The sequence below is a fragment of the Magallana gigas genome, chromosome 1 (genome assembly GCF_963853765.1).
Source record: "Magallana gigas chromosome 1, xbMagGiga1.1, whole genome shotgun sequence".
NCBI lineage: Eukaryota > Metazoa > Mollusca > Bivalvia > Ostreida > Ostreidae > Magallana > Magallana gigas.
This window is the reverse complement of record NC_088853.1, coordinates 8,693,938-8,706,473: the sequence shown is the minus strand read 5'-3', so window position 1 is coordinate 8,706,473 and position 12,536 is coordinate 8,693,938. Positions and strand designations below refer to the sequence as shown.

The following is a 12,536-nucleotide window of genomic DNA, read 5'->3' as shown; positions in this document are numbered from 1 at the left end:
CAATTTTGTATATATGTTCAATTAAATTTGTATTAGTCTATTAATTTTTGTGAGTAACGGCGCTCCATAGAGTGCCACGGTCAGCTAGTCATTGTTTTGTTAGACCGGTTTTCGTGCATGAGTTACTAGTAGTTCCGGCCAGGTCGTTGATGAGAGAAGGTGTGTCCTTCTGTATGAACCTTCGTGGAGTTTGACAATATGTCTTAGGACCTGTGTGGCCTATGTCTAATCCTGTGTGGAGTGTTTGAATAGAATTCCTGTGTGGTGAAAGTACGATAAACCGTGTTGAGAAAGAACAGCAGTAAGTGAGAAGTATTTTTCATTATCATTTCAATTTAGAATGCGCATACTTAAGTATCTATATTGTCTATATATCTATATTGTCCTTTGCTAAGTGTTTTATGACATTTTTGTTTGTTTGTATAAGAATTTAAAATATGGTAGCCCGACGGTTGAATCTAATGTGTGTTTTGAACAGTGTAGTGTAATTTTCACTGAGGACCCGACAATGAATTGAATTTTAGGTGACTAGCTGAGTGGGTGTGGTTGGTTATATACATGACGGTATCATCCGTGGGTGCAGGACAACGACAAGCTAACCATAGTGGACCCATAGTCAACGTGGGACATGTGACACACGCGGACGCACGGGCACTATATGAGCTGGTGATATAGTCCAGTAACATCCGTGACGAAAGGTTTGGTTTACATGACAGTGTGTCTACGCACGTGTACCAGTTTATGCGATATAAATGAACGTGTGATGTATCCTTACCACCAATGATGAACAAGAATTGTGGTCTCAACTATGCACGTACCTGCTGCGGGTGAAATTATTTATTAAAATATAACTTCTCAAAAGCATTGTCCGGACTTAGTATTCATAAGTGACATCAGCCAAAGTCGGGTTATTTATTCTGTTTATATATGTTGGGGGGTATTTAGGGGGTTAGTTTTTTTTGTTAATATTGTTTGTGCGAATGCGTGGTGTGATTTTTCAGCTATTTGCGTGTGTGAATTGAGTGTATGAGTGTATGTGTGTTTAGAGAGGATTGTATGCTTTAGCTTGATATTTTTTCTTCACACTGTAAATAAAGTTATTTTCACGGTTCTGCCTCTTTATCTTTTCAAAGTTCAGTTTATAAACGAGGGAATTTCCAGGCCTTTTAACACAAATTGTGACATTGGGGGCTCGTCCGGGATCTGGAATTTTTTTTTTTGTTAAATCCTTACGTTGATCAAACTGAGCTTTGAAATGGAGGAAGAATTAGAAAAGTTGGTAGAGATTGGAAAGAAACTTAATTTGAAAGGTGAACAGTTGCTTGAGTACGCTAGGGAAAAAGAGAAAGCTCAGAGAAAATCTGATGAAGACAGATTACAAAGAGAGGAGAGAGCGGCAGAGAGAGATGCTAAGAGAGTAGAAAAAGAGCTAAGCTTGAGAATGATAGAAAGAGAACAGGAAGCAAAGAAAGTAGAGAAAGAGTTGAGTTTGGAAATTGCTATGAAAGAGTCAGAGAGTCAGTTGGCCTTGTTAGATAGACAGATTCAGTTAGAAAAAATAAAGGCCGATGCTTTCAATTTAGAGCTTCGTTCAAAGCAGGGGGCTCCAGTAGAGTCAGGTGTTGTTCAAAATCAGGCAAAGTTACCAAAACTCCCTCCTTTTAGTGATCAAAAGGATTGTATTGATGCTTATCTGCAAAGGTTTGAGAGGTTCGCTGAAAATGCTAAATGGAGTAGGGATACTTGGTCAATAAATCTCAGTGCACTACTCACAGGTACTTCTCTCGAAGTGTACTCTCGATTGTCACCAGCTGATGCATTAGATTATGAAAAGCTCAAGTTATCTCTGTTGCAGAGGTTTAGATTGTCTGAAGAAGGTTTCCATGATAAATTCAGAAGTAGTAAACCAGATAAAGGTGAGAATCCCCCGCAATTCCTAGCGCGTTTGGAAAACTATTTGACTAGATGGATGGAGTTAGCTAAATCTCCGCCTACTTATGAAGGTTTAAGAGATCTTTTGTTACGCGAACAATTCATCGCGAGTTGCAGTAAGTCTCTATCTACATTCATACGCGAACGTCATCCGGTAAATGTCAAAGAAATGACGCGGCTTGCCGAACAATTTATCGAGGCGCACGGTAGCTCTTCATTTACTTATGACCGCACAAATCAGCGTCCGTCTTACATACCAGAAGATGCGAAGCAACCTACTGGAAATCAACGAAATTCTGGCATGGGTCCGGGTAGGAATGATAGAAAATGTTATAAGTGTGGGCTTGTAGGTCATATAGCAAAGAACTGTTTTAATAGATTTAATCAGGGAAATCGTACTCACAAAGGTGCTATGTTAATGACTTCCTCTAATCCTAGTGATTCATACAGGTCGCAGAGAACAACGGCTGATACTACCAAAGACAATTTTCAGGGGTATCCAAGATACAACACAGGTAATCATGTTGGTTCTTTGTGCATTCTTTCAGAAAAGCTGAAAGAGTGTTGCATGCAAAACAATGAAGTGACGTTACGCTGTGGGCATATTTTACCTGTTATAGGAGGTGCATGTCGTATTTGTCACAAAATGCCTGTATTAGAGGGATATGTGAATTCAAGAACCGTTGAAGTATTGCGTGATAGTGGTTGCAGCGGTGTGGTAGTTAAAAGTGAGCATGTTTCACAAGAACAGTTTACAGGCAGATCTATCGAATGTGTTCTGATAGACGGTACTGTCAGAAAAGTTCCCGAGGCGATAATCAGTATCCAGACGCCATTTTTGTCAGGTAAGGTCAAAGCTCTATGTATGACTAATCCAGTGTATGACCTCATTATAGGCAACATTGATGGCGCAAGAGACCCATCAAATCCTGATACAGACTGGGGAAAACAATGGAAAACCAAGAGTGATGAGGTAAATGTCGAGGGTTTAGCTGTGCAAACAAGAGGCCAAGCAAAGCAAGAAAAGGAGAAATTCAAGACACTTAAGGTACCAAGTATTTCTGGAAATTTTGTTACAGTTGATGACATGAGAACTGCCCAAAGGAATGACATCACGTTGGAAAAATATCGTGAGTATGCAAATTCTGGTACTCGGAAATTTACAGGACAACAAAATGTGTCATGGTTTGTCATGGAGGATGATTTGCTCTTCAGATACTTTCAGTCTCCAAAGGTGAGTAACAACAAAATCTTCAAACAGTTGTTAGTTCCTTTGCCGCACCGTATTACTGTTATGAAAATTGCACATGATTGTGTTCTAGCTGGTCACTTAGGCATTAAGAAAACGACTGATAGGGTATTGTCAAACTTTTACTGGCCAGGGGTACAAGGAGATGTAAGTAGATTCTGTAGGTCATGTGACGTTTGCCAACGAACTTTGCCAAAAGGTAAGGTAACCCCAATTCCATTAGAGTCAATGCCTCTCATTGATACTCCATTTGAGCGAGTTGCTGTTGACTTAGTTGGTCCTATATTCCCAGCAACAGATCGTGGTAATAGGTATATTCTTACCATGGTAGATTACAGTACACGATATCCAGAGGCAACTGCACTAAAAGGTATCGAGACAGAACGTGTTGCTGAAGCTCTGTTTGAATTTTTCACCAGATTAGGTATTCCTAAAGAAATACTATCAGATATGGGAACCCAGGTCACATCAAATCGTATGAAAGAGGTAGGTCGTTTGCTATCACTTGCTCAACTTACAACAACACCTTACCATCCAGCTTGCAATGGTCTGGTTGAGAAATTTAACGGAACACTCAAACAAATGTTAAGACGCATGGCTGCTGAGAGACCCAAAGACTGGGACAGGTACATTGCTCCTTTACTTTTTGCTTATAGGGAAGTTCCGCAGGAAAGTATGGGTTTTTCTCCCTTCGAGTTGTTATATGGTCGAACTGTACGTGGACCAATGTCAATTTTGCGTGAAATGTGGACTAGTGAACTGAAAGATCCGGAAGTCAAGAGTACTTACCAATATGTTATAGACTTGAAAGAGCGCATTGCAGAAACATGTGACTTAGCAAAAGAAAATTTACAGAAATCGAGTCAACGCTACAAGAAATATTATGACCGGAAAACAAAACGTCGATCATTCAATTTGCTGGACAAGGTGTTGATCCTTCTCCCTACAGATAACAATAAACTACTCATGCAGTGGAAAGGTCCGTTTACTGTTGTTGGAAAGGTTGGTATATCCGATTACAGGGTAGATGTACAGGGCAAAACAAAGACTTTCCACGCCAACCTTTTGAAGAGATACCTGGAAAGAGATCCTCCTACAATCATCAGCTCGTGTGCTGTCATTGAGGAAGAAACTACGGAGAGTGAGAATTTTGAAAGTGATTTCCCGCTGGAATCTCCTCCATCAGTAGCCACAGAAACATATCAAGATGTGAACATTGACAACGATCTATCAGATCCGCAGAAAGACGAAGTTCGTAGACTCCTTCTAGACTTTCAGGATGTTCTATCTGATATTCCTAATCGTACAAATCTTGCTCAGCATGAGATTCACTTGACAACAACAGATCCGATCCGAAACAAGCCGTATCAAATTCCGTTTGCTCTGCGCGACGCGGTTCGAGACGAAATAAAGAAAATGATTGAAATGGGTATTATAGAATCTTCAGAATCTCCATACGCGAGTTCTATTGTCGTAGCAAAAAAGTCAGATGGCTCGAAAAGAATATGCATTGATTTCAGAAAGCTTAATAAAGTGACGGTATTTGACGCCGAACCAATGCCCGACCCGGAAGAAATTTTTGCTAAGATCGGTAAAAGTAAATTTTTCACGAAAGTAGACCTTTGCAAAGGCTACTGGCAAATCCCCATGCGAGACGAAGACAAAGATCTCACTTCATTTGTTACACCTGACGGTTTGTTTAGATTCACAGTGATGCCGTTCGGTTTATCGAATGCAGCAGCTACTTTTAATCGTATGATGCGGGTTTTGTTGAAGGGTTTGAAAAACACAGATAGCTTTATTGATGATATCTTGGTTCACACTGAATCTTGGGATGATCATATCATTACATTGAGGGGTTTGTTAGAAAGACTTAGATCAGGTAAGTTGAGTGCAAAACCATCAAAATGTTTTGTAGGTTTTAACTCCCTTGATTTTTTAGGTCATTCCATTGGAAATGGTGTTTTGTGTCCAAACAATGACAAACTTGAAGCAATTAAGAATGCTCCTCGCCCAGAGAACAAGAAACAGGTACGATCGTTTCTAGGACTCATCGGTTACTATCGTAAATTTGTGCCCAATTTTGCATCTGTTGCCTGTCCTTTGACAGATTTAACGAAAAAAGGTGTCCCAAACAAAATAAATTGGCAAGATCATCATAAAAAAGCTTTTAGTTCATTGAAATCTTTGCTTTTGTATGCTCCTATTCTGAGATTGCCCGATTTCCAAAGAGATTTCTATTTGAGAACTGATGCGTCAGAGTATGGTTTAGGTGCAGTTTTGTTGCAAGAGCATGAGCGAAAGTTCCCAATTGCGTATGCAAGTCGCAAGTTGAATGAAAGAGAAAGAGGTTATTCAGTCATTGAGAAAGAATGTTTGGCTATAGTATGGGCAGTGAGAAAATTCCAAGCATATCTGTACGGTAGAACTTTTGTTCTCGAGACTGATCATCAACCTTTGGTGTATCTCAATAGATCAAAGATTTCAAATGGAAGGTTGATGCGTTGGGCAATATTTTTGCAGTCATACAATTTCACGATACATGCTATCAAAGGTATTGACAATGTAGGTGCTGATTTTTTGAGTCGTCATGTGAGGTAGCCTGTTTGTGTATTTTTGGTCAAAATATGGTTTCCCAATTTTGAAACTTGAAAGGGGAGGTATGTCACAATTTTGTATATATGTTCAATTAAATTTGTATTAGTCTATTAATTTTTGTGAGTAACGGCGCTCCATAGAGTGCCACGGTCAGCTAGTCATTGTTTTGTTAGACCGGTTTTCGTGCATGAGTTACTAGTAGTTCCGGCCAGGTCGTTGATGAGAGAAGGTGTGTCCTTCTGTATGAACCTTCGTGGAGTTTGACAATATGTCTTAGGACCTGTGTGGCCTATGTCTAATCCTGTGTGGAGTGTTTGAATAGAATTCCTGTGTGGTGAAAGTACGATAAACCGTGTTGAGAAAGAACAGCAGTAAGTGAGAAGTATTTTTCATTATCATTTCAATTTAGAATGCGCATACTTAAGTATCTATATTGTCTATATATCTATATTGTCCTTTGCTAAGTGTTTTATGACATTTTTGTTTGTTTGTATAAGAATTTAAAATATGGTAGCCCGACGGTTGAATCTAATGTGTGTTTTGAACAGTGTAGTGTAATTTTCACTGAGGACCCGACAATGAATTGAATTTTAGGTGACTAGCTGAGTGGGTGTGGTTGGTTATATACATGACGGTATCATCCGTGGGTGCAGGACAACGACAAGCTAACCATAGTGGACCCATAGTCAACGTGGGACATGTGACACACGCGGACGCACGGGCACTATATGAGCTGGTGATATAGTCCAGTAACATCCGTGACGAAAGGTTTGGTTTACATGACAGTGTGTCTACGCACGTGTACCAGTTTATGCGATATAAATGAACGTGTGATGTATCCTTACCACCAATGATGAACAAGAATTGTGGTCTCAACTATGCACGTACCTGCTGCGGGTGAAATTATTTATTAAAATATAACTTCTCAAAAGCATTGTCCGGACTTAGTATTCATAAGTGACATCAGCCAAAGTCGGGTTATTTATTCTGTTTATATATGTTGGGGGGTATTTAGGGGGTTAGTTTTTTTTTGTTAATATTGTTTGTGCGAATGCGTGGTGTGATTTTTCAGCTATTTGCGTGTGTGAATTGAGTGTATGAGTGTATGTGTGTTTAGAGAGGATTGTATGCTTTAGCTTGATATTTTTTCTTCACACTGTAAGTAAAGTTATTTTCACGGTTCTGCCTCTTTATCTTTTCAAAGTTCAGTTTATAAACGAGGGAATTTCCAGGCCTTTTAACACAAATTGTGACATTGACTAATAAAAAAAACACAACAACAACAACAACAATTACATGTGCATGTTAAGTGAAGAAATAAAGCTTGATTTTTGTTTTCCATTCACTCTATTGAATACCAATATTGCTAAGTAGCGAGACTAACAAGTAAATTCATCATTGGTTTAGGTTAATAATGTTTCAGGGGTTTCAATTTCTGATGTTAAAACTGCTAGCCAAATGGATACAAAATTTGATATTATTGCGTGGACCCTGAGGTCCACGCAGAAAATATATAAGCGAGGTTAAACCGGATGCTATGGGGAAAATTCAGCCAGCGCATGAGCTAGCCTGGTTCCTGTGCGTATTGGGTAGCTCAGAGAACCAGGCCAGTACAAGTTTATCTGAATCGGGATCGGGATTCCATACCATATGCACACATAAAGTTCAAAGGCGCTGTAATTGTAAGTGTAAAGGTGTCGGTAAACAGTTGTCAGTACAGAAACAAAGTATTCCTTTTAAAGAAATAACCGGCATGTGATATGTACTGTCAGTATTATAAGTTAATGTTATGCCGAAACTACAACATGCATCAAATGGCATATAAATGCAATGTTTTGATGTTTTCCGTATACACATGCAACTTAACTTTACTTTTATAGTAGGCGAGGCTAGAGTACTTCCCGATTAAAATTTTTTAAGCATTTAAGTGTGATTGAATAATTATGTCACTGTATAAAAGTTCAAATCTCAAGTAAAATGCATCAAAATATGAAATTAATCTAAACAAAGCTGTCACTGCATAGTTAACAAAGGAGTGCGAATCGTAATGTGTGCACAAATAGTAGAATTCGCCGAATGCCTGATACTATACATGCAGACTTCATTAATAGATAGATCATAATTATTTTAGAAGTATGAACCCTTTAAATTCTGAGATAAAAAGTCAGGGCTATACATATACGTAATCCAACGTACAAATTTAGTGGTTAAAAGCAGAGGGCTAGAGTCGGTGGACTCTCTGATAATCTTAAGGCTTTCACGTTTCGTTGGAAACACATGCAAATGGTCCACGTATTTTTTAAAGGACAACAACTTGTCTTTTTTTTTTTCAAAGAGTTTTATATCTAACTTAACTCTTGTATGTAATACTTAGTAACATTTATTTCTAGCCTCCAGCGCCGGCAGATACGGACGGAACTGTAAGTAAACATGCAGCGGAAACTGTGTAAATGGAGAGGCGTGTGATAAAATTAACGGAAGTTGTAGGTCCTGTGTCGATGGATTCCAAGGATCTAAATGTGATAGAGGTAAATCACTTAGTTAAAAAAACAAGTTTGTCTGCATGTATTTAGTAGATATCATCCAGTAACCTTGCATGCCCGACATTTATATTTCTCAAGTTAACCCCCGGTAGTTAGTCTTTGTTCATTCCATATGTTTCCGACGTTTACCGGACACATTAAATAGTTCAATTAAAAAGAAACCACTTTGCTATGTTTCATTAATATAAATGTTTGTAACTTGATATTTCTGATTAAATCTGTACATGTATGTCTAAATTATTTGCATTAATCAACAGAAAATTAATGATTGACTATGCATTGCATTTAGTTAAATTAAGTGATACTTACATAGTTAATACAACGTAGATATCAGCTAGTCACCAACAGGATTAGTGAAGAAAATTGGTCTAAATGACTTGAAGATGGAGAAAATGATGCTTGAAAATGAGAAAATAAAGAAGGAGATTCAGAGGCTGGAGGCAGAGACAGAGGTTCGTTCTACGTGTTAAAAAGAACGTTTTACTAAGACTGCAAGAGGAATACTTAACGAACTCTCTGAAGTTGTTGTTCAGTTGCTTAATGACAGTAAAGTTAAATCGGCTAATATATTTAATAATGAATTAAAACATTAATGTTTCAATGTTTGAGACTAAGCGTCTTTTAATGCATTGTTAACTTTTCCTGGTTGTTTTTCCCACTACAATAGTAAATTAAAAGAGTAATCAATGCATATTTGATATATATTTCCTCAACTTTATTACAGAGACAAAGTGGAAATGTTACACCACTCGCCCCCTGAAGCTTCACACTGATTTATTATCCGACTATGTGTTATGTAGTTAAATATAAACAATTTTTTGCAGTGCTTATTTACAACTTTATAGAGTTACTTACAAACAAAGTTAACATTTGTATGATTTCAATGTAATTGTCAATTTTGGCGGGGAAGGGGGTGGGAGGTACAAAGAAATTCAACGTGGATGTAATACATTTGCCTGTATATACCTCCTATAATTCTTTCTTGTTGATATATCAATGAATGAAATATGACAAACAAAAACAACATATTTTGAAAAAAAATCATGCTATCAATCTTTTAAAGTTTTACTGTTCTCTTCCCATGAAATCGGCAATGTGAACAAATCGGCACCCTATTATCCCTACCTTTGATCGTATAGAATATGTATCCTTCATTATTGAAAACAATGTAAAACGCTTTTCTCATTATATGTTATTTACTGAGGAAACGAATTCTAGAATTTTGAATGTTTTTATTAATTAATAATTATGTATGATGTTATCATATCTCATTGATTAATCTATAATCATATTGTATGTCTATATACATTAAAAACGATACGTTATGCTTATATTCATTGGTGAAACCAGACTGAAAATTGATATATTTAGATTTGAAGATATTTTAGATACTAATATTCATGCTGGATTTAGAGGAGAGGCAATCGGGGGATCTGAACATCCCCCCCCCCCTTTTCGGGAAAAGTGTAGCTAATTATTAAATTTACATTGCAATTCTTTTTGAAAATAGGCCCCAGGACACTCCCCCCCCCCCTCCACCACCGGAAACAAATTGGATCCGCTTATGAGGCTCTCAGCCTTTTTACACAACAAGGGGTAAATAAACCCCAGCTTTAAACTATTGTTGGTGAAATATCACAAAGTGTTCAAACGCATCAGGTGGATTGCACACAAGGCGAACAAAATCACTTAGGTCCGCGAAACACACTGCATTATAACTAGTCTAATTATATATTCTGTGTAAAAATAAATACCAATAATTATGTAGTTAGGGAGAACATAGCATTTATTTGTATATAAGAGCATGCACGGGTGATCTTTATTCAGAACAGTTTGATGACGCTAAGATACATGTTTTCAGATCCATGATTTGATTGGTAAATTTAAAAGATAATGAATCTAGAATTTTGAATCTTAAAATCTCGCATTTCGAATCTCGTATTTTGAATCTCGAATCTCAAATGAGCCTTCTTGGCTTCCGTAGGACAAAAAGTAAAACTCAAAATGTGTATTCCGTCTGCGGCGGACTGACAAGCAATCTGAGTCGTCAGGGGAAGTGACTGGGGGACTATTCCTGTCCCCACAATTCTCATCAAAAAACATTAAATGTGAATTATTTAAGGTTTATTTACAGAAAACATAAACATACATCAATATTCCTTTTTAATTTCAAATTCATACTAAAACTGCAATGGAACAAAGGGGTGAGGTTTTTTTTCCAATTACAGAGGTATCAGAAAATGACAAGCATTTCCGGTGAATTTTGAGAATTTCACCTTTTACATTAACAATTTTATTCTATTTTTTTAAATTGTGAATTACATTTTGTGTTGCATAACATTTTAATTTTAGCGTATCAATAGAGGAGATAAGATAATGTAAATTATATTTCAAAATTGATGGGAATTTTTAAGGAAATATTATAACTGTTATGGGACAATATCACGAGAATTCACCACTCAGGTGGACTTCTTGAACAAGAAATGATTTAGCGGATTCAGGTATGTGGTTCAGAATTGCCCATCCAATTCCTCCTTTTGGAATAACCAGGGTAATATATTTGCTTCCTCATTAATTCATTAGCATGGCTACAGATACAATTAACTATAGCAATAACCCTTTGAACAGCTCTAAGCGATTAAAGTTACCTCTTCATGGACTCTTATTCTCTTTGTTTTCAAATGGTTAAGATATAGAATATCTTCATCTGATATTTGAATCGCAATACACACACCCTTCCTTATCTTGGGTAAGCTCAGTCCAGTTCTCTAAATATCAAATCAAGATTATATTTGACCCGTCTTGCAAAATGTTACACCTTATTTCAGTACTTGTACACATTGCCCTGACATTATATAATGTCTTATCTAAAATACATCTTTTAGTCTAGTTGTGTAGCAATTAGACAATACATAACGGTATGCATGTGTTATCCATTCATATATTTTCTTTCATTCGTAGCATTTTGAAAAGAGTTATATTATCTTGAACCCAATCTGAAATGTTTCAAAATAAATCCTGCTAAATATAACTACTCAGTTGAACTTAATAAATAGTACATTAACAGACAGTCCAGGGGAGTTAAGACGCAAAAATATGTTGTTCCTATACTGTATTACCAGGGATTTTGTTTTGCAATGTTTGTATTGTTTGTATTTCATCATAACAATTAGTAAAACATTAATATTGTCAACATTTAAATTAATACTTTTTTTTTTATCATAAGAGAACATGTTTAAGTTTTTATATATTTGTATTACTATTTCTTTTAATCTAACGTAGAGATTTCTATTTGAAAAAAGGTGTGTGGCAACATTTATTGAAAAAAGGACTCTTAAACGTTCTACCAAATTAGGACTCTTTAGTATAACTTTTGATTAGCCTTAATTCATTACCGTGAAATTGAGAACAAAATGTGAAGTAGCAAAAAAAAAATAAAATCGATGAAAATTTATCACATTTAATTACTCATTTTTAAATTAAAAAACTACATTGCAACATTTAACGTTTAAAACATATACAAAAAAATAGTCATAAAATAATGTTATATTGAAAAGAAGAGAATATGGCCGTATTATATAACACATTAACCTCATTTTTTGGTATATTGACAAAAAGGGGTATTGTTTAAAGCAACCTTTTTTATCATAAGATAATAATACGAACGAATAATAAATACAAGAGTTGTGCAGTTTTTATCCTTTCGTGTGTACCTTGTAAGTTCAGTACTTTACCATCACACTGTATCATAATTTAGAACATCAATGATACTGCTACCAAAATTTCTTGATAAAGCAACATAAAAAAATCAAGTAACAATATAAAATCTTTTTAAGTTCTATCCAGAAAATATCAACAAATGAGTTAAGCTGTTCACCACATTACATCATAATTAACATTACAAGTATCAATCTACACAAAGATATTCATTTTAGCAACAAATGCTATCAAAACGAATAAATTCACATTTTAGAGTCATTGCATTCATCTGTTACATCATTAATTTAAAAAAATGCAAAATGACTCAAATAATCGACATAATTCTTAAATTATACAACAGCTCACAGAATTTAATATACAATATTAAATCAAGAACTCCAAATTGCTTGGTGTATGGTGAAACTGGAAGTTATACCTTGTCATTTGTTAAAAATAAAAGGATTATGTACTGGGCGAAAGTTTGAACATCCCATGGTTGTAGACTCAATAACGTA

At 36.1% G+C, this 12,536-nt stretch overlaps 1 protein-coding gene across 3 annotated transcripts; it reads left to right on the top strand.

Moving 5' to 3' along the window:
* Positions 1-6,960, top strand: LOC109620385 (uncharacterized). 3 transcript variants are annotated; one of them, XM_066082136.1, is made up of 3 exons: positions 1-301; positions 525-5,212; positions 6,374-6,960. In XM_066082136.1, the coding sequence occupies exons 2-3, from the start codon at positions 1,256-1,258 to the stop codon at positions 6,383-6,385; spliced, it is 3,969 nt and encodes a 1,322-aa protein (XP_065938208.1). In that variant the 5' UTR covers positions 1-301; positions 525-1,255; the 3' UTR covers positions 6,386-6,960. The 3 variants fall into 3 exon arrangements, 2 of the variants coding, with proteins under 2 accessions (XP_065938208.1, XP_065938210.1); XM_066082138.1 differs by having other exon boundaries at positions 1-5,212; XR_010713114.1 differs by lacking the exons at positions 1-301; positions 525-5,212 and adding an exon at positions 5,220-6,150.
* The last annotated feature ends 5,576 nt before the right edge of the window (positions 6,961-12,536 follow it).